Genomic DNA, 26415 nt, shown 5'->3' with positions numbered 1-26415 from the left:
TTTTTTTATATTTGTTTTTTTTATATTGGTATTTTAAATTGATTATTACTATATAGAAAATTTTACAGTACAGTTAACCCTCGTATAACACGGTAGTTATGTCATGTTGTTCAAAACTATGTTATACGTGACTAAGAAAAAGTACAAAAAGGGGGGATTACGTTCCAAACGCTAACAAAAATACACCATTCTAGATTTCGTGTATCTTCTGCTCTCTTTGTAAATTTCATCGTGTGGAACTAAGCATTTTTGAAGCTCCCTTTTGAACTTTGGGCTCCTTTCATTCAAGGATCTCCATTCAAAAAATAAGATTCTAATTGTTCGGCTAACTTTATGCCTTCCTGTATGCTTTTTAGTGTAAAATTTGGAAGTTTAGAATTTTCATCTGCACAATCAACCTCTGAATTGATTTGGTTTTACCTCCGATGCCATTTCCACCAAATCCGCTTTGCCAGCTTCTTTTTCTACCAGTAGTTCCTGAACATCTTCAGTAATCATATCGTTTTTTATTTTTTTAGGAGCATTGGCGACTAAGGCCGTATTGCTCTGCGTATATTGTCTATAAGTTGTGCGGCACCTCCCTAGCCAGGTGGGAAGGAGCAGCAGTGTGTAGCACACGTTTCTTGATTAGACCGGGGTTCGAGCCCGTCACCACCAAATACAGAGGATGTGGAAAGGTCAGGGAATGACCACCGCATATCCCCGAGCAATATGGCCTTAGTTGCTAATGCTCCTAAAAAAAAAAACCAAACCAAACCTATAAGTTGTGTGTCCTGAGGTCAATTTTCTGTTTTAATGAAGAAAAAACATGTTTCTGGGAGAAAAAAGCATGCTACCCTTGCTTGAGCCCGACTAACCCAGCCACATTGTGAAAAAGACCCATAACCCCCCCCCCCCCATCATCGACTAGATTCAAGCTCAGGTCTTTTCCACCTGGTATGGGGAAGGAGGGCGATTCTATCAACTGTGCTACCCATGAGGGCTTCAGTAGTCATATCATCAAAACCTTCCCCTCCTACTGATGTAGCAAGTTCTACTATCACACTGATTCTGTTTTCTGCCGGTTCAATCATATTTCTTGAATGAAATGATTCTGGCCATACATTTTTCCCACACATTTAGGCGCCTCCGTAGCCAGGTGGACAGGAGCAGCAGTGCGTAGCACACGCTTCTTGATTAGACCAGGGTTCGAGCCCGTGACCACCAAATACGGAGGATACGGAAAGGTCAGAGAATTGACCACCGCATATCCCCCGGGAGCAATATGGCCTTAGTTGCTAATGCTCCTAAAAACCAAATAACAAACAAACAAACAAGCTTCCAAAAACCAAATAACAACAACAACAACCTTTCATTTAACGTTGACGGTTTTACTTCTTTGAGCAATAAAGCTATGATTCTGATACAGTCCACAATTAAGAGATGTTTCCATGCAGTGGCGGATTCAGGGTAGGGGCACGTGCTTCTTTCCCCCCTGTTGTTTTTCGGAAAATATTCACCAATCATTTAAATTCCCTTTAGCTACTTTTTTTTTTTTTTTCATTGTTAACATAAGATTTTATCTATTTTTGCATTGTGGCTCAGCTATTTTCAGCTGACTGCAGTTGGAAACACTGATGCTGATGTGATCACCATTCTAGTTCGAGGTGTCACACATTTTGGTAGTGCATAATGTTTACTTCAAAGTAATTCAGACTTTAGCTGTGTGCCTGTGTCTGCCAGTCACATTATGTTTCAGTGTCATATTTGTTTTGTTCTGTGCATTATTATGTGCACAAACAAGACACAAAATGGTGCCCTCCTGTCATTTTTTTTTTTTTCTGGATATAATGAGTAATGATTTTCTGTTATAATGAGTTTTAAAGGTGGATATAATGCCTTGATCTAATGGCTGAATGAAAGCAGTTGTATTAACCTAGTACAACTGTGGTGGTAGAAACATAATTTCAATGTTTGGATGACTTTTGGACGGCCTGGCATGCTATCCAATAGTAATAAAACTTTGAAATCTACATTTTTCCACAAGTTCAATAGCACAGAACATAACATGGGGATTTCTCATTATTTTTTATTATTTTTTTTTTTTTGACTAGAGAGTCAACAGCAGGGATTCAAAAAGAGTGGAAATGTTGAAAAATTACATACAACATACAGTAATAGCAGGGTTTCCCCTGCACTAAAGCTAAAAAATACCCTGTTATGCGAGGTTTGCCGAAATTCTCTAACCGTGTTATTTAAGTGTTGTGTGAGGATTTCTGTAATTTATCAATCATGTTAGAATGAAACCATGTTGTAGAAGTACCGTGTTATATGGGGGTTGCCTGTACTTCATTGTGATTTACATTTTAAGACATGATGCAGATGGGGCAAACTGGATAATTTAAGTTAAGCACTTTCCTACATTATAAAGATATCCAAGTAGTAACTATAAGATCAGATCATTCGTACTATTTTTATTATTCTAGGAAGAGTATAAAGAACATAGATGTGGCTTTAAGAAAATAGCAAATTTTATCCGACTACATTTAGTTTTGCTGAAATAACTTGCACAGACTGGCAGATAGGTGAACAGATCATGCGTTTGTATATCTGCATGGTTAGAAAAATATTAAGATGTGGCAGCATCATCAGATTGATCTTGAACAGATAGTCTTAAATAAAACATTTCCTTCGTGTGTTTATGAGGAAAAGAGTTTAAGTATAAGTTTAGAGTCAAAGAATAGGCAGGCATATAAGAATGTATCAAATGAAATCTATTGATTTCATTTGATACATTCTTATCTGTAATGGATTTCTTCAGAAAGAAACAATCCATTATAGATTGCTGCCTTTATTTAGCATTTTTTATGAGCAGATCTTGCCAGTTTAGTTTAATTGTTTTTACTGCACACTTTCAGTGTGTGTGGTATAAAAAACTAAATTGAAAAGTTTTGAAAGATTTAAGTAGGCCCTTTTAGATTACCTCCAGCTCAGTTTCTCCTAGATGTGTTTATTTGCCACACTAAAAAAAAAATGCACAATTGTCTCATCATTACATTAAAAATCAGCGGTATTATTTATTTTAGTATTGTTTATTTTTTTATGTCTAACAGATATTTCAGTGACGATTTCCTATAAAAGAAAAGATGGTAGAGATAGTGTTATTTACCACCTTCCTATTTATGAAAAGCTTTTACTGCTTTAATGATCACATCTTATTGCCCATTTAAGTGATCATCACTTAGTCTTACTTATGGCTAAAGTTTATGATTGATTGTTCGAAATAATAGACTAGCAAAGTGTATTGGATTATAATAATTATTAAAAAAAATAATAATAAAATGTCATCAAATGCTTAGTTATCTGTTAATTTCTGATTGCAAGATCAAAACCATTGTATTTCTTAACTGACTTACATATAGAATTACTACAGGCTTATCTGAATAGATGTATTATTAGTTCGAGCACAAGTAAGTAGTTTCTTTTGCTTATTAAAGTAGTGAGTGTGATATAGAGAATACCACAATAAATTTATCTATGGTAATCTGACTTATGGGACTCTCCAGTAATAACAGAATAATTTTAAAAACTTCTATTATTTTTTATTTTTTTTGCAGATTAAGCATAACCTTTGAATCAGTACAACAGCATTAGGTAGTGGTCATTGTGGAATGACACCAGCAGTAAGCATTCTCTTCACTGCAAAAAACAGTGTCTAGTTTATGAAGATGTCTAGTTTATGAAGAGCTAAAATAACCCCAAAATATTATATCAACCTGGTAGACCTGTAGGAGAGAGGCCAACAAGGCCTCGGCGCCTCCGTAGCCAGGTGGGAAGGAGCAGCAGTGCGTAGCACACGCTTCTTGATTAGACCGGGGTTCGAGCCCGTCACCACCAAATACAGAGGATGCGGAAAGGTCAGGGAATGACCACTGCATATCCCGGAGCAATATGGCCTTAGTTGCTAATGCTCCTAAAAAAAAAAAAAAAAAAACCAAACAATCAAACCAACAAGGCCTCTACACATTGAGGGAAGTTAACATATAACATTAACAGGATAAAACTTTTCTCATCAAATCTGTCTGTATCTTAGATGTGTGACCATTGGTCTGAATTTATGTAGGCTGTGGCAACTTGCCAAAAACATTTAACAAGTCTTCCCCCCCCCACTTCTGAATTTTATAGTGTGACCATTTTCCCATGCCATCATGGCTAGCATGGAAATTATGATCATTGTCCTTCCACACCACATGAAAAAGACTAGGATTCGAACCCCATCAAAATGAAAGAAATTTTAATATGTTTTTGTCACACCCCAACCTATTTCTTCAATCAGTCTTCAATCTGAGACATTTGCAAAATGCCTCAGACATTTTGCAAAATGCAATATGTAAAATAAGAACATTGAGGTTGACAGACCATTACTTTCAAAATAACTTAGGAATAGCCATAACAGACATTGAGACCCTTATGAAAATTTTGCTATTTTGTAGTACAGAAGAACTACCAAATGGCAAAAGGTGAATAATTAAAATAATAGAAAATGGGAAGGGTTACATTCCTGATGAGTTGGAAAATGTAGCTTGTAGACAATCTGTGCATGGAAAAAAAAAAACTTTGAAGTAAAAAAAGAAATCACAGATAAGCAAAACTGCAATTGAAAAGGGCTGTTGATTGGTGAAGGTACTGGTATATACAACTAGTCTGCCGATTAAAAAAAGGGTTTCCACTCTTGAGCTCTACATCAAGCCATTGATTACCCTTATATTTGTAGTTTTCTAACAGATGGCACATACACAAAGGGACGTAAATTTAAGTATCTCCATTAATTTTATATTGAATTTATGTCATTCCAACAACAGTTACTCTGACTGAAAGGAAAAATTTGCTTTCAGTCAGGTTAATTCAGTGGTTTTCAACCTTTTTTTTGATAACGGCACCCCTTAAGTAATTTATATTATTTTGCAGCATCCCCTACTCAAATATCTGCCCGTTAGATCCCATTCTCTCTGTGTGTGCGCGTGCGCAAATACACACAGACATATATATAATATTAAAAAATATATATGCTATATGATAATAATAATTATAAACAAAATTGCAATTCATAATACAAATTATATACCGTGTACTTATATAATAATTTTATTCTTTATATACAGGTACTAAATAAACATCAATTATGGATAACTACAAAATTAAAAACATACCGTACAATGGAAGGTATTTAAACACTTGGTTTATAACTTTTCAATGATATATTTGTGCCTGGTGTGATTCGCAGATCTTTTTGATATTAGGTGGAATATTGGAGAGACATACTCTAATTTCTTCCTCAATCGTTTGTAGTCTTTCCCTCTTGTGAGTTTTTATAGTGGTAAGCACAGAAAAATCCTAACTCACATAAGTAAGATGTTGAAAATTGCAACAGAATTACCACAGCTTTTTTTGCAATATGAGGATATTCATTCTTCATCTCTATCCAGAATTCTTCGATAGATACTTCTTTATGTTTTAATTCCAAAGTGGCACATACACTTTCTTCTATGTCTGCCGACATATCACTACTCCGTCTGCTAATGGTATTATCGGAAAGAGGAATATTTTTAATTTCATTTTCTGCTTCGCTTCCAAAAAGTGCCCTTACTATAGCATTGCAAGCAGGAGGATGTGTCTCTGCTTCTGTGTGAGGCTTCATATTTTTAGCAATTAACTGATCTAAACTTTGGCTGTTTTCTTTGGTTATTCAAAAGTCTCTCAGAAAAGTTTTATCCTGTTTTCTGTATTTATTTGTACACTCTAGGCTTGTTAGCCAGATGGCTATGGTTTTGGGTTAAATGTTTTCTTTAATTTACTAGGTACCATTGCTTCTTTAGACAATATGTCGCCACAAATAACACATTTTAGGCTAGGACTATCTTTATCCCCACACCAAGTAAATCCATTCCATATAACTGTCCAAATACTGACGATTTTTCTTCCTCACCTTCGCAGCAGACTTGCTCAAAGTGAGAACAGTTATAATTATTCCTTCTTTACTGGAACCTCCACCTTTTTCTTCTTTTTCGTCTTTACCATAATCATCTTGATGTTTGTCTGCTTTTTTGCCTTCACGACAATCATCTTCATGTCTTCTTTTCTTAATAACAAACTTGTCCGTCTAACTATCAAGGGTGTTACACTAACTGAAATTTGTTTGCACGGGTCATTACAGTACAGGTATATCAGCTGATCAGTTTTTCTTCTTTTTCACCGTGCTACTTCTGCTGTCTGCTTACCCTACCACTCTATATTAACTTCTGCTTGCTGAAAAGTTGATTCTTTTGTTAGGTTGGAAACGCTACGCGAGCTCACATGCTCTCATTTACTAAAGCACATTTCTGGAGGTTACGACCATAAAACAATAAAAACAATTTGCACTTGCCAGTTTATTGGGCTTTTATGTTAGTGCATCTAATTATAAACGGGTAGCAAACTCAATCTAATTGCATTTGCGATAATATCGATAGCTGGAATTCTCTGGGTTTTCACATTATTATGATGAAATGCATTTCCCTTTCCATGAAATCTTCAATCATATAAAAAACATAAATAAAATTTCAATCTTCTCTTCATTTCTATTTTTTAAGCTTCGTAAACTGTGACATAAATTAAAAAAGTTTAAGTAACTTAATGCCAAATTATGTGGCACCCAGGTTGAAAGCCACTGGGTTAATTGTTGTTGGACCAAACTTCCATCTGATGTGGAAGTTGGCATTCTTTTTTATATATACAATCAGTTCTGCTATAACTCAGTACATGTGTTCCTGAAAACCTCTGCGTTATGGTATTTCATGCATTAAAAACAACAGGACTTATGGGCAGAGCACTCAAAAAAAAAAAGGGAAAAAAATGAAGTCAGGTAAGTAAGTAACACAATAAAAAAAAAGTTAAATCCAGTAATATTGCTAACACAGGTTTAAACATCTTAAATTTCAAATAAATAAATATTACAGTAAATGTAGCACTTTACCTTGACAAGACATGAAGTTTGTTTGATTGATATTTCTGTTCACTGACATTTTTTTTTATTGTAAAATTTAAAACAGTAAAAAAGATGAGCAACCAATAGCGACAAGCATGGCAAGCACAAAAGAGGAGATTCTGAAAATTTATGTTTTTTATATGATTGAAGAGGAAGGGGAAACATCTCACCATTACATAAAAACCCACAGAATTCCAGCTATCAGTATTATTGCAAATGCAATAAGATCAAGTTTGCTACCCATTTATAATTTAACAGAAAAGCCCAATAAACCAGGGACTGCAAATTGTTTTATGGTAGTGCCCTCCAGAATGTGCTCCTCCACTCGCGCTATCCCACCATGAGGTGGGATAGCGCGAGTGGAGGAATTTCTGTTCAAACAGAAAATCTTGTGAATACAGCAAATGATAAGTTTGATAACAGTGTCTCCGACCAATACAATTACAGTAACTGGGAAATTTCACTGGATGTAAAATACTTCCAGTTGCTTTCCGGATAATTTCTTACAGTTTCATCATCAATAGTTCTTAGCTTTTTCTGGTAAACTTTGTCTTTGGCTAATCTCAAAAAAATTCATAGATGTGATTCTTGCAGACCATACTGTTGGTTGTCATTTAGGGAAATCATTGTTAAGTGAGTTTTGCATGGGAATACTGAAGCCTATTGGATCATCATCCTGAATAAAAAGATCATTTCCTATGCATGACTCTTCATGAAATGGACTTTTCAGCACGACAGGGTATCTTTTTGTCTTTGTGTCTTAATGTATAGGCTGAAAATTCAGGCGCCTCCGTAGCCAGGTGGGAAGGAGCACCAGTGTGTAGCACACGCTTCTTGATTAGACCGGGGTTCGAGCCCGTCACCACCAAATATGGAGGTTGCGGAAAGGTCAGGGAATGACCACCGCACATCCCCGGAGCAATATGGCCTTAGTTGCTAATGCTCCTAAAAAAAACCAAATAATAATAATAATAATAATAAGCTGAAAATTCTGTAAAATATGTCACTCCATACCATATTGTCATTTTGGGATGGCTTTGATATATTGGCTTCTCTTCACTATTTCCAGTGAATCAGCAGACCCCGTTACTGGCCCATGTCTGTTAATCTTTCAATATTAAAAATGGCTTCATCTGATCAAATAATGTTCATTAAAAGGTCTTGCTAGTCCTCCAACCATTCAAGCATGATTTTGGCAATCTCCATCTTTCAGTCTTTTGAAAGAAGTCCATATATAATGGTTTTCACATTACAGTGTGTGAATGAATAATTTTAAAAAGTAACTTGTTTGGAGTGTGGCAAGAAATATTGACATGTCAACTGAAATTTTATTGCAGGAGGAATGGTCTATCTCAGTAATACAAGACAAATTAGTTGACTTAATTTTTATAGAAGATATATGCTTATCTTCTGTATAAATTACGATACCATGAAAATAAGCAAAGGAAATAATGTATTAATATCATATGCATAATGATATTAAGCAAATTCATTGAGTGCTAACTAACATACAGAGAATCAAAAGCAAAATAACAATTATATCTTGGGCATAGCCTAAGAAGGTAATTTCTTTACTTATTTCCATTGTGTGTTCAATAAAATATTGCAAATAAAGGACTGAGGATGCCTAATCATTAGTACTTTATAAATGCAGGTAATTGTGATTTTTGTGATTATAATTTAATTGACCAGAATTGGATATGTGAGCAACTTTAAATATAAACTTTGTCATTCACAGTGCATTTTATCATATTTTTTGTTTAAAATTGACAAAAAACATATGATTGTTTCTTTTTATATAATACAGGTTCTGCTCACCATCAGCTATAGGCTGTGCTTGGGAAAAATTCTTCTTCCTAAATCTGCTGTTTACCCTTTGTAGTGATTTAGTCTTTTCTTCCTTAATTCTTATCCTTTACTGAAAATAAAATTAAAAAAATAGTTATTCATTCTTCAGAAATTTGCATGATATTTATGCACTCTATTCAAGTTCTTCGTATGCACCAAACTCATGTCCTAGATGACAACATTTGGTGATCCGTCCAGTTAGAAACCAGGCTCTTGAGCCAGACAGCACCATAGAATAACTTTTGTGGTACGTTACTTTACTAATGTGATTCACAGGATTAATTCTATTAATAACTTTGCATGTTTTTCAGCAAACATTTTGCATCCTTCTGTTGGCTTGTAATTCAGTAATATTTGGGCTGCTTTGTATTTTAAACTTTTAACTTAATGAAGTAGATGTAGATATTGAAAAGGTTTAAAAGTATTATTCTTTACTAGACAATTATTATAATTTATATTTTAATAAATAAGAAAGTGCTCTGCTTTAATTCTCAGTTAAGTTTAGACTTTAATCATGAATAATTATTTGGGCTCTTTTTATAAATATAAATTGCATGCCCTGTTTAATATTTCTGCACTGTTTTTAAGTTTTTCTTCCTTTCAGGTATCCATAGTTGACCAAATTTAGATTTTGCTTGTCATATTCATGATGGAATAGCAGTTTTAGTTGAAAGTACAGCAGGCTCCCGTTATAATGCGGTTCGCTATAACGCTGTTCTTATATTATAACCCGTATCTGACTATAACGCTGTCACAGATCACTATAACGCCCTTTTACAGATTGCACTTTTGGCATATTTAACAAAATCGTTTCATTTGATGGAGTCGATAAGCTTGAAAATGAATAGCAAAACAGCATTAAAACGTTTCTCACGACGATTTGAGAAATTTTCCCACGCTCAGTGAAATTTTCTTGCACGCTAATTTAACTGCAGTACAGTGACTTGTTACGTAGTTCCGAAATCAACATTTTAAAAAATTATCAAGTATATTGCATGTAATATTTGTGTTATAGGCATTTATCTGAAGTCTAGTCATCACTCAGTACAGTATTAGACATCGTGCGTAACGGACAGTTTACTTGAACATTGTATGATAATGCAACCAACGCAGTTACATTTTCGAAGAGCTAATAATGGCCAATAAGAATGAAAAAGCAACAACGTCTGGGCGTGGTATGAAGACTATAACTGTAAGAAAAAGACTGAATTTGAAACTTAAATTAGACGTTTTGAAGCGAATCGATTCCAGTCAACGACAAGCGGATGTGTGCCATAATTTAGGACTTGCACTTTAACTGTAAGAACAATTATAAAAAAGTAAATAATTAATTTTAGCAGCAGGAAAGATAGCTGTTCCACTGCAAGCAACTAGGACTAGGCCGGCTATTAGGATTGAAATGGAAAGACTTTAACTAATTTTATTGAAGATAATATTCCAATGCAGAATTCAGTTAAGTTAAATTTAAAAAGAAAGAAAAAAAAAAAGAGAGAGAAAAAGAGATTATTAGCCAATATGATGATCTGAAGAAAACTCGCCTAAAAAAAAAAAAAAAAAAAAAATGTGGACCCATTTAAAACTGGTAAGGGCTGTTTGAATAGATTTAAAATCCAGGGAGAAGCCACTAGTGCAGATCAAGGAGCCGAAACTTTCAAAAAAGAACTTGTTAAAATTATTGAAGAGGGGTATTATGTGTTATACTTCTCAACAAGTTTTTAACATAGATGAAGCAGGACTTTTGTGGAAACGAATGCCTAAAAGAAGTTTCATATTGAAAGAAGAAAAAACATGCCAGGTTTCAAAGCGACGAAGGATCGGTTGACTATATTGTTGGGTGGTAAACGCTGCGGGGGATTTAAAATTAATACCCCTTTTAGTTTATTTGGAAGAGGGCCAAAGTTTAACCAAAAATCGACACATTTTTCATGATTAAATTCATCAATTAAATTCATTATTTTAATTGGAATTTTAAGTTTACTTTTGATACGTAAGTAGTTACCACATAATTATATACGTATGTAATGCAGAATATTTTATATGTACAAATATTTGAATATTAAATATTTTTACTGACATTTGTGCATCTTTTCACTACCATTTATTATTGATTAGGAAATATCCCATAGCACCGGCCGCAACTCACAAATACATATGTTACCTTATGGGAGTGCGGCACTCGCTTATCGCGGATTTACTTAGTGCTCTGTTTTTCCGGAATGAATTAGCAGCGTTAAGCAGAGGTCACCTGTAGCTTATTTTATGTTACCAAAAATTTGTGTTATTGATAGACGTTGAATTCAATATTTTCCCCTAGTAAAATATGCAGAAAGTTTTATGTACAGTTTTTGCTATTTTTTTATTTTTTTTATTTTGATGCAAAAGATGACTGTACGTATTTATTCTCAAATGAGTGATGGCACATCTCCCAAAGAAAAATTCTCACTGAGAATTCTTCTTTGTTATTATGTGCTTATTCAAGGGCACTGCCGTCATGGTATGGTAGGCATCCATGCAAATACCTAGGGCGCCATTTGGGTAGGGGCACTTTGAGATCATGTGGATTGTTTAAAAGAGCGCCAAATGCTTGATTTGCATAGGGCACAAAAATATCTCATGATGCCGCTGTTCAAGGGTATTAAACAGGACAACTCACATTGAACTCACACCAAAGCAACTGCAGCTGAACTACGGCTCATGCACGGCTTGGGACACGCTATAAAAAACACCTGATACTGATCTCCGTTAATCAGTTTGCTCTTATTCTTCAGATGGGAAAGGCAGCAGACTTAAGCGAGTTTTTTACAAAGTCCAAATTGTAATGGCCAAACAACTGGATCAGAGCATATCTGAAATGGGATGGCTGGTGGGGTGCTCATGGTCAGCCATGGTTAGTACCTATCGAAAGTGGTCCGAGGAGAGCCTTCGCCCACCTCAATGCTTGAGGTGAGCGAAGGCTCTCCTGGATGGCATGTGGCAACAGAAGGGTGACTGGCACAACTCGCCGTTAATTGGAATGCTGTTGACGGGAGTAATGTGTCACAACACACAATACATTGAACCCTGCTGAAAATGAGACTACAGTTCACCGGCGACAGCGCCTACAATGGGCACACAAGCATTGAAACTGGACCTCGAGTGATTGGAAGAAGGTCGTGTGGTCCGATGAATCACGTTTCCTGCTGCACCATGTGGATAGCCAGGTACATGTGTGTCATTTACCTGGGGAAACGATGGCACCTGGATGCACTATGGGACGAAAACAAGCCGGTGGTGGTGGTGGCGGCGGTGTCATGCTTTGGGCGATGTTCTGCTGGGATACCCTGAGTTCAGTCATCCATGTGCCGGGCACTCTGACGTCTACCACCTACCTAAATATCATTGCTGACCAGGTACACCCTTTAATGGCAACGGTCTTCCCATCTGGCGGTGGTGTCTTTCAGCAAGATAATGTGCCAATGCCACACCACCCAGATTGTTCGAGACTGGTTCCCAGAACACGAGGACTTCCAGGTATTGCCCTGACCTCCAAATTCTTCAGACATCAATCCCATTGAACATCTGTGGTTTGTGTTGGAACAGCAACTCCGATCTGCGGCATCTCAGCCACGGACTTTACAGGAGTTAAAGGATCTGCTGGTTAAGTGTTGGTACCAGATACCACAAGACACATTTAGAAATCTTGTAGCATCCATGCCTCACCATGTACGAGCTGTTTTGGCTGCACGTGAAGGACCAACATCGTATTACGTAAGTGGTCGGTACCAGATACCACAAGACACATTTCAAAATCTTGTAGCATCCATGCCTCGCCATTTACAAGCTGTTTTGGCTGCACGTGGAGAATCAACATCGTATTAGGTAGGTGGACATGATATTTTGGCTCATCAGTGTAAAGTTATGACATTTATGTAAACTTTTGTTTTCCTTTTATAGCTATGTACAATCTGATGCTTAACTTTTTTTTTTTTGCAACTGAGTTCCATGATGCATGGGCTCCTGTGGTTAGTTCTCAGAATGTGCATCCACAGTGAATTTTCCAAATGCCTGTGGGCTACTGTTATGAAGTTTTTGTGGGCGTGGGTCCTGTGGAGTTCGTTTCATTTTATAAAAATGAACACTAAATACATAACTTTTTAAATATTTATTTATTCTTATTTCAACATGATTGTCCAATCTGAATGAGAGTGAAACTTAAAAACCAAATCAGAATTTTAAGAAAAAATCATGAAAAAATAAATAAGCATGTTATTAGGGATTTTTTTTAATGCAGTAAGGGGTCCTCTCGACATCTGTTTATGTATGACTTTATTAATTTTTATCAACTTATAGATTATAATTCCAGAAAATTTATTAATTTTCAATTTTTGTATGCTCAAGTTGGACAGCTTTTCTTCCTTAATTCTTATCCTTTACTAAAAATAAAAATCCAAATTTCAAAACTGCTTTCTTATTGCAGTCTGTTATAAATTGCATATACAAATTACAGGTCAACCATCACTAATCCGGCAGCGTTGGGACCTGTGGGGTGCCGGATTAGTGAGTTTGCCGAATCACCGGTGGTTATTTTAGCACATACATTTTACCCAACAGCTAACCACCACCTTTAACACGTTGACTGCCAAGTTAATTTAATAAAAAATTCCCCAGGGGCCAAAAAATATTTAGGAAATAATTTGATTAGTAATTCTAAAATAAATATTTTGATGTCAGTGTTGTCGTTTTTTCGCTTAAAATATATATAAAAAAAAAAAATCTTTTTTTATGTCGGATATATGTGGCCAACGTGGCCACATACGCTGGTTACTTTATTTCTTGAGAAGCCGTGTCAGCCACATACACATGTGTGGTAGGGAGTAAACATTGGTTCATAATTTTACATTTCAGACAAACTGGGATGTTGCTCCTCAGTATGTGACTATATTTCCTGAATGCTATCCATCCAAAATTTATTCTTCTCTTGACTTCCAGCCATTTATCATTATTACAGCTAATGACTTGTCCTAGATAAGTATATGAATCCACCTTTTCAATTACTGCTCCTTCAATCATTATATCCCTTTCTGTGAAATACTTGTTCATCATTACATTTGTTTTAGCCATATTCATCTTTAGTCGGAAATCCTTGTTAACTCTGCATAACTGATTAAGGTTTTCCTCTAATTCTTTGGGATCGTGGTTTATGGCCACAATCCCAAAGAATTTGGGATTTATGATTTGCCTAAACCATTTATGATTTGCATCTGCAAATCATAAATGGTTTAGGTACCCTCCATTCACATTGGCCCCTTTCTGCGACCAGTCTAATCTTCTGAAAGCTTTCTCTAGGGCAGCAGTAAACAACTTCGAAGATATTGTCTCCTTGTCGAACTCCTTTCTCAATTTTAAATTTGCTACTGTCTTTGTGTAGTGTAATAAAGGAAGTAGCATTCTCATATATTTTCTTCAAAATCATAATATATGGGTTACTTATGCCTTGTCTTTCCAGTGCCCGAAACATTGCCTTATGCTGTATGGAGTCAAATGCCTTTTCATAATCCACAAATGCCAGGCATAATTGTGTTTTATATTCATTTGCTTTCTCCATTAGCTGTGATATTACACGAAGGTTATCCATAGCTAGAATCTTGTCCTAAAGCCAGCTTTCTGATTCTTCATTTTCTTCAACGCATGTTCTTCCTCATCAGGAAGGATATTGGGTATATCGTGTGTGTTACTAATTTGTGACCCATCTTCCCCACTGCTGGCATCATTTCCTTGCTCCTTGTATAATTCACTATAGTAGTCTTCTGCTATTTGAATTATGCTTTCTCTGCTTTTTATAAGTACGCCATCGCTATTCTTCAGTTTCAGTATCATTTGTCTTTCTGTATTATTGCTCATAGCTGCTGATTTAAGTCCTTTGTTTTCCCTTAATGCTTGTTCTACTTTTCTTGTGTTAAATCTTCTTATGTCCTCTCTGAGTCTCTTTCTAATGGCTTTGCATAACTCAGTATACTCAATTTTGTCCTTGTCAATGTTTATCTTGCTCTTCATTTGTCATCTTTGGTTCATCATGACAAGTTCTTGACTAATTTTTTCTTCTTTGGATTTCTTTTTACCTATAGGTTTCTTGGGCTTTATCACTTTCAGAAAGTTGTAGTATTCCTCATCAATATGTTGGTCCTGAACAGTCTGCAGAAGCTCAAACTTGTTCTTATGTTCCAGTACGTACTGCTTTTTCTCCTCTTCTGTTATCTCAGAGACCTTCATATTATTTACTTGAGTCAGTTTTTTCCTTTCTTTTCTTACATCTATATCAAGTGTGCATCTTACCATTCTGTGTTCATTTCCAACATTTACCTTGTTCAGGACAGTAACATCATTCACGATATATCATCTGTTAATGAGGATGAAATCGATTTCATTAGTTGTTAATCCATTTGGGCTCTTCAATGTCCACTTTCTCTTCACCCTTTTCTTGAAAAAAGTGTTCATTACTGACATTCCTCGAGATTCTGCAAATTCCACAAGTCCTTCACCTCTTTCATTTCTTTCACCAATTCCAAAATTTCCTATAGTTCCCCTTTCTGCACTGTTTTGTCTCTCTTTCCAACCTTAATATTAAAGTCCCCCATAATGACAGTGTAGTGGGTTTTCTGCTCATCTAGAATACTCAATTTCAGTGTACATTTCTTCAACATCTTCATCATCATGGCTAGATGTTGGTGCATAAATCATTTTAACCTTTAGCTTGTATCTCTTAGAAATCCTGAGTCTTGACACCCTTGGTGATGTACTTTTGAATTCCAAAATTCAAAATTCCTTTCACTATTTCCATTGGTGTACAGCAGATTTCCACTTGATAAACTTATAAGTGATTCATTTCTTTTTCTTGTTTCAGCAACGCCAATGATATTCCAATTCACATTTTTTTAATTACTTTTCCAGCTCTAATATCCTATCTTCACTGATGAGCAATCTTATGTTGTAACAGGCCAAGTTCAGTTTCTGTGCATGGCAGCCTGGTCGTACCTAGAGATGCTTAGCTCCTCTGCTTCCACTCTGATCCTCTCGCTGCCATAAGAGGGAGAGTGAAAGCTGATGGGAACTGAGGGCCATTTCTTTTGTCATGCTGTCATGTGCTGGAGGGTTTGGTCTTTTCCTCTTCACGCTGACCAGCCGTCTTGAAGAGAACCACTCTACACGTGTGTTGCCACCTAAGTGAAACAGGGCTTACCATTGAGAAGGTGTGCATGAGTGGATTTTAGGGAGGAAGGCCAACTGGACTTCTCCTAAATCTCCTGAAATAGAAAGATGTTGGATCCATCAGTGTTTTTGACTGAGTATCTGATAATACAAAATGCCTGTTCCCCTCTAAGCCTCGATATTATATAGATAATTATAACTCTTAAAAATATTATGCCTAGTTGCATTTAGTCTTACTTAAACATGTTTGTTTTATATATTCTGTTATTTTTTATATTATTTTATATTTATTTATTTGGTATATCAGCAGTGGTTAGCTTCATTGCATTCATCCAGCTTGTCTGGCCAGTTAGTTTTAGCTTCTTTATTTACATTTTCTGTATATTACTTTTAAGTTGTTTGTATTCTATTCTGTTTTCTGCTGAACTCACTCCTGCTAGTTTAATTTTGGCCTTCCTCATTTCCTCTCATATTTTCATTATCTCAAGTGTTATCCATTCATTTCTTATTATTTTTATGAACTCTCTAATACTTGTTTGGCCATTTTCCGGTGCTAATTTTATCCTCAAATCAGAGGCACTCACTGATTCGGATGGAGCTTATTCTCTACAGTTTGTTCCACATATCTGTTTTTTGGGTAGAGTAATTAATGATATGACTCTATCTTCCTTCTTTTTTTTTTTTTTTTTTTTCTCCAGTGTTTTTAACATTGAGGATTTCTAGTGTCTTCTGACCAGGATATTGTCTATCCAGTTTTTGTCAGTGCCATGTGGAGATTTCCAGGTGCATTTGCATTGGGTCTGTGGTAGAACAATGTGTTTGCAGTTAGCAGAAACAGCAAACACATTGTTCTACCACAAGCTGTTTCTGCTCATCTGGGATTGATCCAGTGTATGTAGACCTAGATTATTTTAATCTTTTATTTCTGTTCCTGGGTTTGCAGTCTTACTGATTATTCTTGAAGAGACTAGCTTCACCTCACTATGGCTTCAATTCAGTTCCTTTTTATGACTATTTGTGCTCCTCTGTGATAGGTATCTTTGTTACCAGAAAAATAATTATTGCTCCTTGGATGCTTAACAAGCCCTTGGTCAAATTCCTTTTTGTGAAGGGCTATATTTTATTGCATAGAAAGAAGCTGTCACCTTTCTGAAAATTTCTATCTAATTTTATATAATCATTGGAGAAAATTAAGTTCTGAGACTAATAAAGATAACTTAAAAACTGTTTACTCTGGGGGAAAAAATAATAAATTCCTTGTGGAAGACTGCTAAATGACAGTTAATATCTGAAAACTTTTTTTCAGTTGCAATTGGAATTAGACAAATTAAGAGCAAGATTCTGTTAGGTTTCATGTCTGCAATTCCATATTCTGTTGGTTTTTTTTGTTTTTTTTTGTTATATTCTTATCCTATTCAGTTGAATAATTTATCTTTTTGGTACAACAGTGCACAAGAAAAACTTCAGGGGCTCAAAATAGGGAAAAAAGAATTTTGAATTGATGTAAATATAAATGTCTACATTTGTAAAAATTACATTGCTAAGATTTCTTTCTTTTTTTATATATATTCTAGATGGTTTGAATTACTTTTATTTAAAAAGTAATATTTAGGAGACCATTTACAACAAAAATGTGTTTAGTACTTTACCAAAGAGCTATTAAATTACAAAGCCATACTTTTCCATGTTCCAGTTGAGGTTTTCAAGGTTTTGCCCTAGTTGCTAATAGTATAAATAGATAACTTAGGCCTGATATGACTGAGTGATCGGGAGTGAGAGTGCAGTAGCACACTGTGAGTGGACCCTGGTCTAAGCCCATGTGACTGCTGAGTACAATTAACAATTATATCCACGATTTATTGTAAATTCCTTTTTATATCCTGGCAAAATCACAAGGCCATTCTGGAGTATAAACAAGAATTTTTTTTGCTCCCCTAATGCAGGCAAATTTGCACTGTAGCCATTTATTATAATTGTAGATAATAAATGCAGTTTTAAGATGTAATGTTCAGTATATCTTTCTTCTTTCTAGGACAAAGTTCCTCAGTATTTTCATTTAAGAGTGCCACAAATATGAAGAATTCATCTGCCCAAAATAAATCCAAGACATATATAGGTAGAACTGCCAAAACTCCACCATGGAAGTGATCTAGTACAATTTTTTGTGAAATGCTCAGTTGTGGAAAGCACAGATATCAGCATATTCAGAGTGTAGTGCTTTTTTTTTTTATTTTATAGTAAAACTTTTGTCTAACTTATTGATGTAAATAGCATTTACTAAATTTAAATTATTTTAGATCTGTAAAGTTTTATTTTTTGATGGAATTAAAAGGTTTTACACCATTAATTTTGTTAATTTTATCTACTCATTAAATAAATATTGGTGTGGAAGGAACGCAAGAGTAGTTTAATTTGTCGATGAGCAGAGGTTAATCATTGCTGTTGGGTACTTGTGATCTTAGGAAGTGATAGGAATCTTCTACATATTTGAATTTACCGAAGCCATCAGCTTCAGCTCATGAAGACAATTTGCTGGCTAAAGGAAAACTTCCTAGACTGGGCTAAAATTCTTTCCTCTTAGTTTGCTCCTTAAGTTATCTAATTGCTAAGCTCTGTAGCCTAAATATTCAGTCTCCTCATATGGGTGCCCTTTTGACAATCTCACTATATTCTTTGCTCTTGTGGGTAGCACAGTCGGTAGAATCACTGTCCTCCTCACACTGGGTGGAAAAGACGTGAGTTTGAGTTCTGTTGATGAAAAGTGGAATTTTTATGGGCTGTTTTCACAACATAGCTGAGTTATTTGGTCTGATGCGAGGGTAACGTGGTTTTCCCTCCAAGGAACTTGGGGGTTTTTTGTCCAGCAAACAGAAAATCGACAATAGAACACAATTTACAGAAAGTATACACAGAGTAATATGGCCTTAGTTGCTGATGCTTTTAAAACTCTACAACTAGATGCCTTACTCACCTTTGGGCCCTTTCAAGAAACTCAGTCCTTTGTGTGTGTCCATACTTTAACACAATATTTCAAGAGTGGTCTCACAATTGCCTTTGCCATAATGAGTAGCACAGTTGGTAGAATTACCGTCCTCCCCACACCAGGTGGAAAAGACCTGAGTTCGAGTCTTGTCAATGACGTGAGGAACTCTTATGGGACTTTTTCGCAGTGTGGCTGAGTTGTCGGTGTCGGGTAAGAGTAGCACGGTTTTTCATCCAGCAAATAGAAAATCAACCACAGAACATACAATTTACAGAGTAAATACTGAACAACATGGCCTTGGTTGCCGATGGTCCTAACACCCTATTACAATGCCTAAAATAAACAATATAATTTTATTGTATAAGAATTATACATTGAATTATGGCCTCATCAAACTTCAATTAATCATCAAGAGGATGTGCGTCTTCCTTGCCACTTGTCTGCTGCATACAGAATTTCATATCTACCCTATATATTGACTCCCAAATTCCTGTTTTCTTCTATTTTTGATTTAACCCCTCAAAGTGTGTAATTAGTTGAAGCATATGATATAAGAAAGCAAGCTTATACAGCATCAGCCAAAAAAGAAAGATTCCCATTTCACCCATCAGACAAATAATTGTCTAGTTTATCCTTAAATTTATTTAAGCTATCAACTTCCACAACAACAGATGGAAGTCTGTTCCAGAAATCAACTATCTGCTGGCTAAAGGCAAACTTCTGCACATCTATTCTACAACTGTCTTTCCTCAATTTGAATCTGTGCCCCCTCAGGTTCTTAATCTGAGCAAGCGGAAGTATCCTGTCAGCATTGAGCCAGTTCAGACCATTCAAGGCCTTATATGCCTCAATCAGATCACCTGCAGGTGCCTAATTCCCAGATGCTACAACTTGCAGAACTTAAGCCCTTCTTTGTAAGTGCACCCCCTTTGTTCCTCTCACCAATCTTGTTTCCCTTCTCTGTACTCATTCTAGCAACTCTACATCCTTAAGTGAAGCCTCCAGACCTGCAGCCTGACCATTGACTTATACTAGGCATGTCAAACTCGTTTTGCACCACGGGCCATATAAGCTATTTTGCATTAGGCTGAGGGCCACATGCCTTCAATTCTCAAAAAATAAACAAAATACAAATAGCATTTTTTAGAGGACACTTGGCATTGTTTTCCACAAAGGAGATCAAAATTTGGTTGATTGTCTTGAGCTGATGTAATCTTTAAGATTGACGATAGATGGTGATTGGTTACTCTTGACCTTTCTGGAGTTTTGTTATTTTTCATCGAAGAAAACAGTTGCTCGTATAAGTATGTGCTCCGGAACATAGCCAGTGTATTCGGGATAGCGAAAGATAACATTTTTGGAAATCAATCTGTGGGTAAATAAGAAACTAATTCACAGTTTTTGAAATCATAAAATCTATCGAACTCCATATCTAACAACTTAATTTATTATTATTATTATTAGCTGTATGGTACAAGGAAGGCTGAGGCTTATGCTGCACCAGCCAAAAAAAAAATTTCTGATTTACCCTGAGAGAGAGAGAGAGAGAGAGAGAGAGAGTCAGAAGTAGAAGGGGAATCACCAAGAAGGAAGAATAATGCAATGAAAATGTTCGAAATGATTATTACCATGTTGGCGTTTCTTTTAGTTTTGCAACGACGCCCTTAGTAATACAGGTGTGCCATCAGTTGCAAAACAAACCAACTCGTTCGATGGTAATTTATATTTATTCAGAATTTCCACGAGTGCACCAAAAATATCAGCTCCAGTGGTTGTATCGTGCATAGGAATAATTTCTAAAAGCTCTTCATTTACTTCACATCACACCCACCAATAAAAATTGCCATTATGATTTGTGTATCATAATGTCTACTGATATTGTATTCTTTGCAGACTCAAATAGATTTACTACGTATTAAGCGTACTATTTTTTTTGCTCTTTTTTCTGGATGCAGTAATAGTCTAGCTCCCATTTCTCTTGAAAGTTAAGGCATTCTTCTTCGATCGTTCTTTTCTTACTCATATTGGTATTAGGGGTTGACATAATGTTTATTGTTATGCGTCTTTAATTTAATACAAATAAAACACAGTTAAAAATATAATTCACGAATTATATTAAAAATGAAACATGTCCTATCTTTTCTCTCTTTTTCGAGGACTGCGTTGAAAATTGCTTAAATGTAAAATTCGAAATAAATTATGTGAAAATAAAAGTAAACTTGGTTAGTATTTTTTTTTCCATTTCTTTTAATCAAAAAAATTTTTTTCAAGACATCTCGGTGGGTGCCTCCGTAGCCAGGTGGGCAGGAGCAGCAGTGCGTGCACACGCTTCTTGATTAGACCGAGGTTCGAGCCCGTAACCACCAAATACGGAGGAAGCGGAAAGGTTAGGGAATGACCACCGCTTATCCCGGAGCAATATGGCCTCAGTTACTAATGCATTGCCCCCTTTGTTAATTGGGGATACATTTGCACATCTCCAGTCTGGAGGGATCTCCCCTGACTCTAAGGATGCTCTCATAATTATGGCTAATGGTTTGCTTACTTCCCTTGCTGCCTCCTTCATTATAACTGGATAGATTCCATCTGCCCCAAGTGCCTTTTTTGTTTAACTTCGACAATTTTTCCTTCCCTTTGAGCTGTTTTAGGATTACTTCCGAAAATCAATTCGCAACATTAGAACTACGGCGCGGGTCGGGATAAGCTATAAAAATTACCTGATACTGAGCTCTGTTAATTAGTGTTACTCTTGTTCAAATGGGAAAGGCAGCAGACTTAAGCGAGTTTGTCAAAGGCTAAATTGTAATGGCCAGACGACTGGGTCAGAGCATATCCGAAACGTCACAGCTGGTGGGCTGCTCACGGTCAGCCATGGTTAGTACCTACTGAAAGTGGTCCGAGGAGGGAAAACCCACGAACTGCCGGCGAGGTGTTTAACTACCACGGCTCATCGATGCTCGAGGTGAGCGAAGGCTCTCCCAGATGGTAGAAGGGCGACTGTGGCGCAACTCACCAGTAATTGGAATGATGGTGACGGGAGTAATGTGTCAACATAGTACATCGAACCCTGCTGAAAATGAGGCTGTGTAGCCGCAAGACGCTCCGAGTGCCCATGTAGCTAACCACGGTTCACTGGCGACAGCACCTGCAATGGGCATGCGAGCATCGAAACTGGACCTCGAGCGATTGGAAGAAGGTTGTCTGGTCCGATGAATCACGTTTCCTGTTGCACCATGTGGACGGCCGGGTATGTGTGCGTCGTTTACCTGGGGAAGTGATGACGCCTGGATGCACCGTGGGACGAAAACAAGCCAGTGGCAGCTGTGTCATGCTTTGGGCAACGTTCTGCTGGGATGACCTGGGTCCAGTCATCTATGTGCTGGGCACTCTGACGTCTACCACCTACCTAAACATCATTGCTGACCAGGTACACCCTTTCGTGGCAACGGTCTTCTCCTTCGGCGATGCTGTCTTTCAGCAGTATAATACGTTATGCCACACTGCCCGGATTGTTCAAGACTGGTTCGCGGAACATGAGAAAGACTTCGAGGTATTGCCCTGGGTTCCAAATTCCCCAGACATCATTGCCATCGAGCATCTGTGGTTTGTGTTAGAACAACAACTCCGATCTGCAGCGCCTCAACCACGGACCTTACAGGAGTTATAGGCTGTGCTGGTTACATGTTGGCACCAGATACCACAAGCCACATTTAGAAATCTTGTAGCCTCCATGCTTCACCAGGTATGAGCTGTTTTGGCTACACAGGAAGGACCAACATCATATTAGGTAGGTGGTCATAATGGTTTGGCTCATCGGTGTATATGGCAATCTCATGTGGGAGCAATTCAAATCGTTCATGGAAGTCCAAATAATGTATTTTTTGTTGATATATTTTTTTGTGTCCAGGTCATGAGTACTACTGTCAAAACAGCTATCCACTTAAGATGTTCCCTTTACAAAATCATGCTGTTTCCTTTAAACCATTCCTTTCTGGATGAACCTGTATTACATTCTTGATCATTGCCTCTGATTTTCCCTACCACTTGACTGGTCTGTAGTTATCCACCATCCTTTGAACCACCTTTATGGACTGCTAATCGAAAGAAATGAGTAATGAAGCACTCATGATTGACTTCATTGGACAGTTCTTTTTCCACTTTCTTTTAAATTACTGGGTATTCTACCTCAGAACCTGTCTGAAACATTTTTAGTATTAATCCAGTGCCTACACCAGCTAATAACGTGAGCTTTGATAACTGTTGTTATTTGGTCAGGACACTGGGGGGGGGGGCAAGATATGTTTCTGTTCTTAAAACCATTTGAGAATATTTGAGATCAATAGTAACGTTTTCATCCTGGAAGGTTAATGTTATTACTAACCATTAATCCCGCTATCCCACAAGTGATGGCATAGAGGGAAGTAATCATAGGATGCATGTGATCAGATAAGATGTTCAGGTACATTTGGGAAGTCACACCCATGAAGAGCAACTATCATATTGGCCTTCCCAACAAATGGCACCCCTAAATCATTACAGAACTGTCATTTGCTTGCATTGCAGAGGTAACATATCCTAGATTCAAATTCATGGAGATTTTCTCTAAATTTTGCCTCTAAAATAACAGATTTTAGGGCTAAAATTTAGAGCAATAATAGATTAAGAGCTGCAAACAGAGGTGAAAGTGATTATTATTATCATTATTATTATTATCAGCCATATGGTGCAAGGAAGCCTGAGCCTTATGTTACCCCCCTCCCCGAGAAAGAAAAAGAGAGAAAAAACAAGAGTAGAAGTAGAAGGGAATCACCAAGAAAGAGAAGAATGATAATGCCCAGCTCAGGACCCTGGGTGTGCCAAGCCCTTACTCACCAGATGTGAGTGCATGGGGTTAAATTGTTGGAATGAGCAGCAGCCTTGAAAGCAAGGTGCTGGAGGTTTCAAGGACTTCTAGGAGTTGTCAAGACGCAAGTAAATACATGTTCTGTGTTATGGTAACTTCTGTGTTAAGGTGCATGTGCACCAATAATAGAAGCATCTGTACAGGGTCATCGAAAAAGGCGTCCGTGATTTCCCTTTTAATTATCTTCGAAAATATTTGATCGATTGCTGTGATCGTAGCAGCAAACAGTCCGGTCACTCACTAGGTTTTATTTGACACCTCAACAATGACCTGGACTGTGCCGTGAGTGTGCGCAGAATGACTCCTACGTGTAATGCCTCAGTCAGTGTCACTAAGATGGTGACCATGCAGCAGAAAGCGCAGTGTGTGTTGTGGTATGCTGAATTTAAATCTGCTATAACAGTGCGAAACCACTACTGCCGTACTTACAGACAAAACAGTACGTTAGTTTAATCAGTTTAAGGAAACTGGCAGTGTAGACATTAAGAAATCTCCAGACCGACCACCAACGTCTGAAGAGAATGTGGAGTGCTTGAGATAGTCTCGCTTCTGTAGTCTGAAGAAATCCATCACACGTCGCAGCCTGGAGCTTGGCATTCCAAAGACCACCATTCAGATTGTGCGAGACTGCATGCATATAAGTTGAACTGAAACATGAAATGAAACCTGAAGGCCGTCCCAGACATACTGGATTTGCTAGTGCCATGTTAAATGCGATTGACAGTGACCAAAGTTATTGAAGCAACCTTCCACATAAATGGGTGTGTTAATCGTCACAGTTGTAGAATTTGGGGGTCACGGCAACCAAATGAAGTTCACCAGTATGTACGTGATACTCCTAAAATAAATGTGTGGTATTGACTAATGCACGATCGCTTGCTAGGCCCATTTGCGTTTGCTGAAAGGACAATAACTGGCAACATTTATTTTGATATACTTCAGCTTCAGCTTTGTTTCCCCTCAAGTTGAAGATAAAGAAAGAGAGAAAGAAGTTACTGTGATTTTTCAGCAAGATGGCGCACCGTCCCATTTCAGTCGTAAAGTACAAATGCCCTAAATGACAGGTTTGCTGATCGTTGGATCGAAAGAAGTGGACCTGTGCCTTGGCCACCAAGAAGTCCTGACCTGACACCATTAGACTTTTTCTTGTGGGACTACCTAAAGAACATCGTCTACGCAGAAAAGATTTGCGATCTGCACCATTTAAGAGAGAGGATCACAGTTGCAATAGCAACCGTTACGCCGGAATTGATTGAGCGCAGATGGACAGAGATCGACTACCTCTTGGATGTTTGTCGAGCAACGAACAATGCTCATATTGAAACATACTAAGGTATGGAGTAAAACTTGAGATATTCCTGTAGATCTTAACAAATCAATTTTTTCTATCATGAATTCGATGACCCTGTATTTTTCGACAGTCAGTGTAGGCTTAACGGATCGGGCTGGAAGTGGTCTCAAATTGAAGATGTGCAGAAAGTTGTTAAAATTTAAAAATTCCATATAGTTTTATTTTATGGAACGGGCCAGTTTTGTAGTACAAACGAGAATAGTTCAACATTAACTTCATAGATGGAGCCACAGGAATATATTAATGGAACCACAGGAAGATGTTAACAGTTGTCTAAGTTGATAAGGCATTTTTTTCTGATTAACAATTTGCACGTTCGCAAAATCATCTCCTTTGTTCCGGAAAAAAAATAAAATAAATAATAATAATAAAACTACCGACTGCAAATTGCCTACCTTAAAAGAAAGAACTAATGATTCCATTGCACTGCTCACTATATGTCCCCACGTGCACGCGAGTTCATTATTAAGTTTAATATGTTCAGAACTCATCATCAGGACCGTGGCAAGACCCGAGGCAAAATTGCGTCTTCCCCTAAAATATTAAAAAAAAAAAAATTAATTAAAAAAATTATAACTTATTTAAAATACATTTCTGGTACACGTTTTAATAAAAATGAATGACAAAAATAAAATAAAAACTAATTTTTTTAAAATCAAAAACGGCAATTATTTAATCTTTCTTTTGGCGCCCCTTTCAGCTTTTAACCTGAGTCAAGAGCTTCGTTCGCCTCGGCTCTGCTCATCATTTTATCGTTATTAACTTCGAGTTTGTTTTGGCACGTATATGTTGATATTACATGGGTACTACATTTCTTTAGGACAGCTAGAGAAAAACTCTGCTTACCAATTGCGAAATTTTTACAATGAGTACAGCTAGTAGTAAATAAATTCGATGAATCTGAAGTGCAGGCCAAGAAATTAAATGCAAACATTTGGATATCATACGTGACTCAGTTATAAGGGATGCCGAATTTCAATATAGGAAATACAATGTATACAGATAGGAGGGGGAGAGGGGTTATGCTCTTAGTTAAGAAGCACAAAATGTAAAGGTGCATCCAGTTGTGCCCTCGTGCGTAGCACAGTAGGTAGCATCGCCGTCCTCTGCACACCCGGTGGAAAAGACCTGAATTCGAATCC

The 26415-nt window shown here is 36.9% G+C and overlaps 1 protein-coding gene across 2 annotated transcripts in view; it reads left to right on the top strand.

The window, feature by feature from the left end:
• LOC150083923 (centrosomal protein of 41 kDa-like) overlaps positions 1–18224 on the top strand; it is a 61775-nt gene extending 43551 nt beyond the window's left edge. Inside the window, exons 11-13 of one of the 2 annotated variants that reach the window (XR_016547043.1) lie at positions 3400–3449; positions 8811–9098; positions 18069–18173. Coding sequence is in view for 1 of the 2 variants with exons in the window: in XM_090374963.1 (XP_090231089.1) it covers positions 3400–3449; positions 18069–18184 (166 nt within the window). In the remaining variant the exon portion in view is untranslated. Of the gene's footprint in view, positions 1–3399; positions 3450–8810; positions 9099–18068 lie in introns of both variants that reach the window. The other variant, XM_090374963.1, reaches the window with a different exon arrangement.
• Positions 18225–26415: the final 8191 nt, after the last annotated feature.

This window comes from Mastigoproctus giganteus, chromosome 6, assembly GCF_048544385.1.
Source record: "Mastigoproctus giganteus isolate SK-2022 chromosome 6, ASM4854438v1, whole genome shotgun sequence".
In the NCBI taxonomy this organism is placed as follows: domain Eukaryota; kingdom Metazoa; phylum Arthropoda; class Arachnida; order Uropygi; family Thelyphonidae; genus Mastigoproctus; species Mastigoproctus giganteus.
Note: the sequence above shows the minus strand (reverse complement) of the source record. Positions and strands in the feature narration are given on the sequence as shown.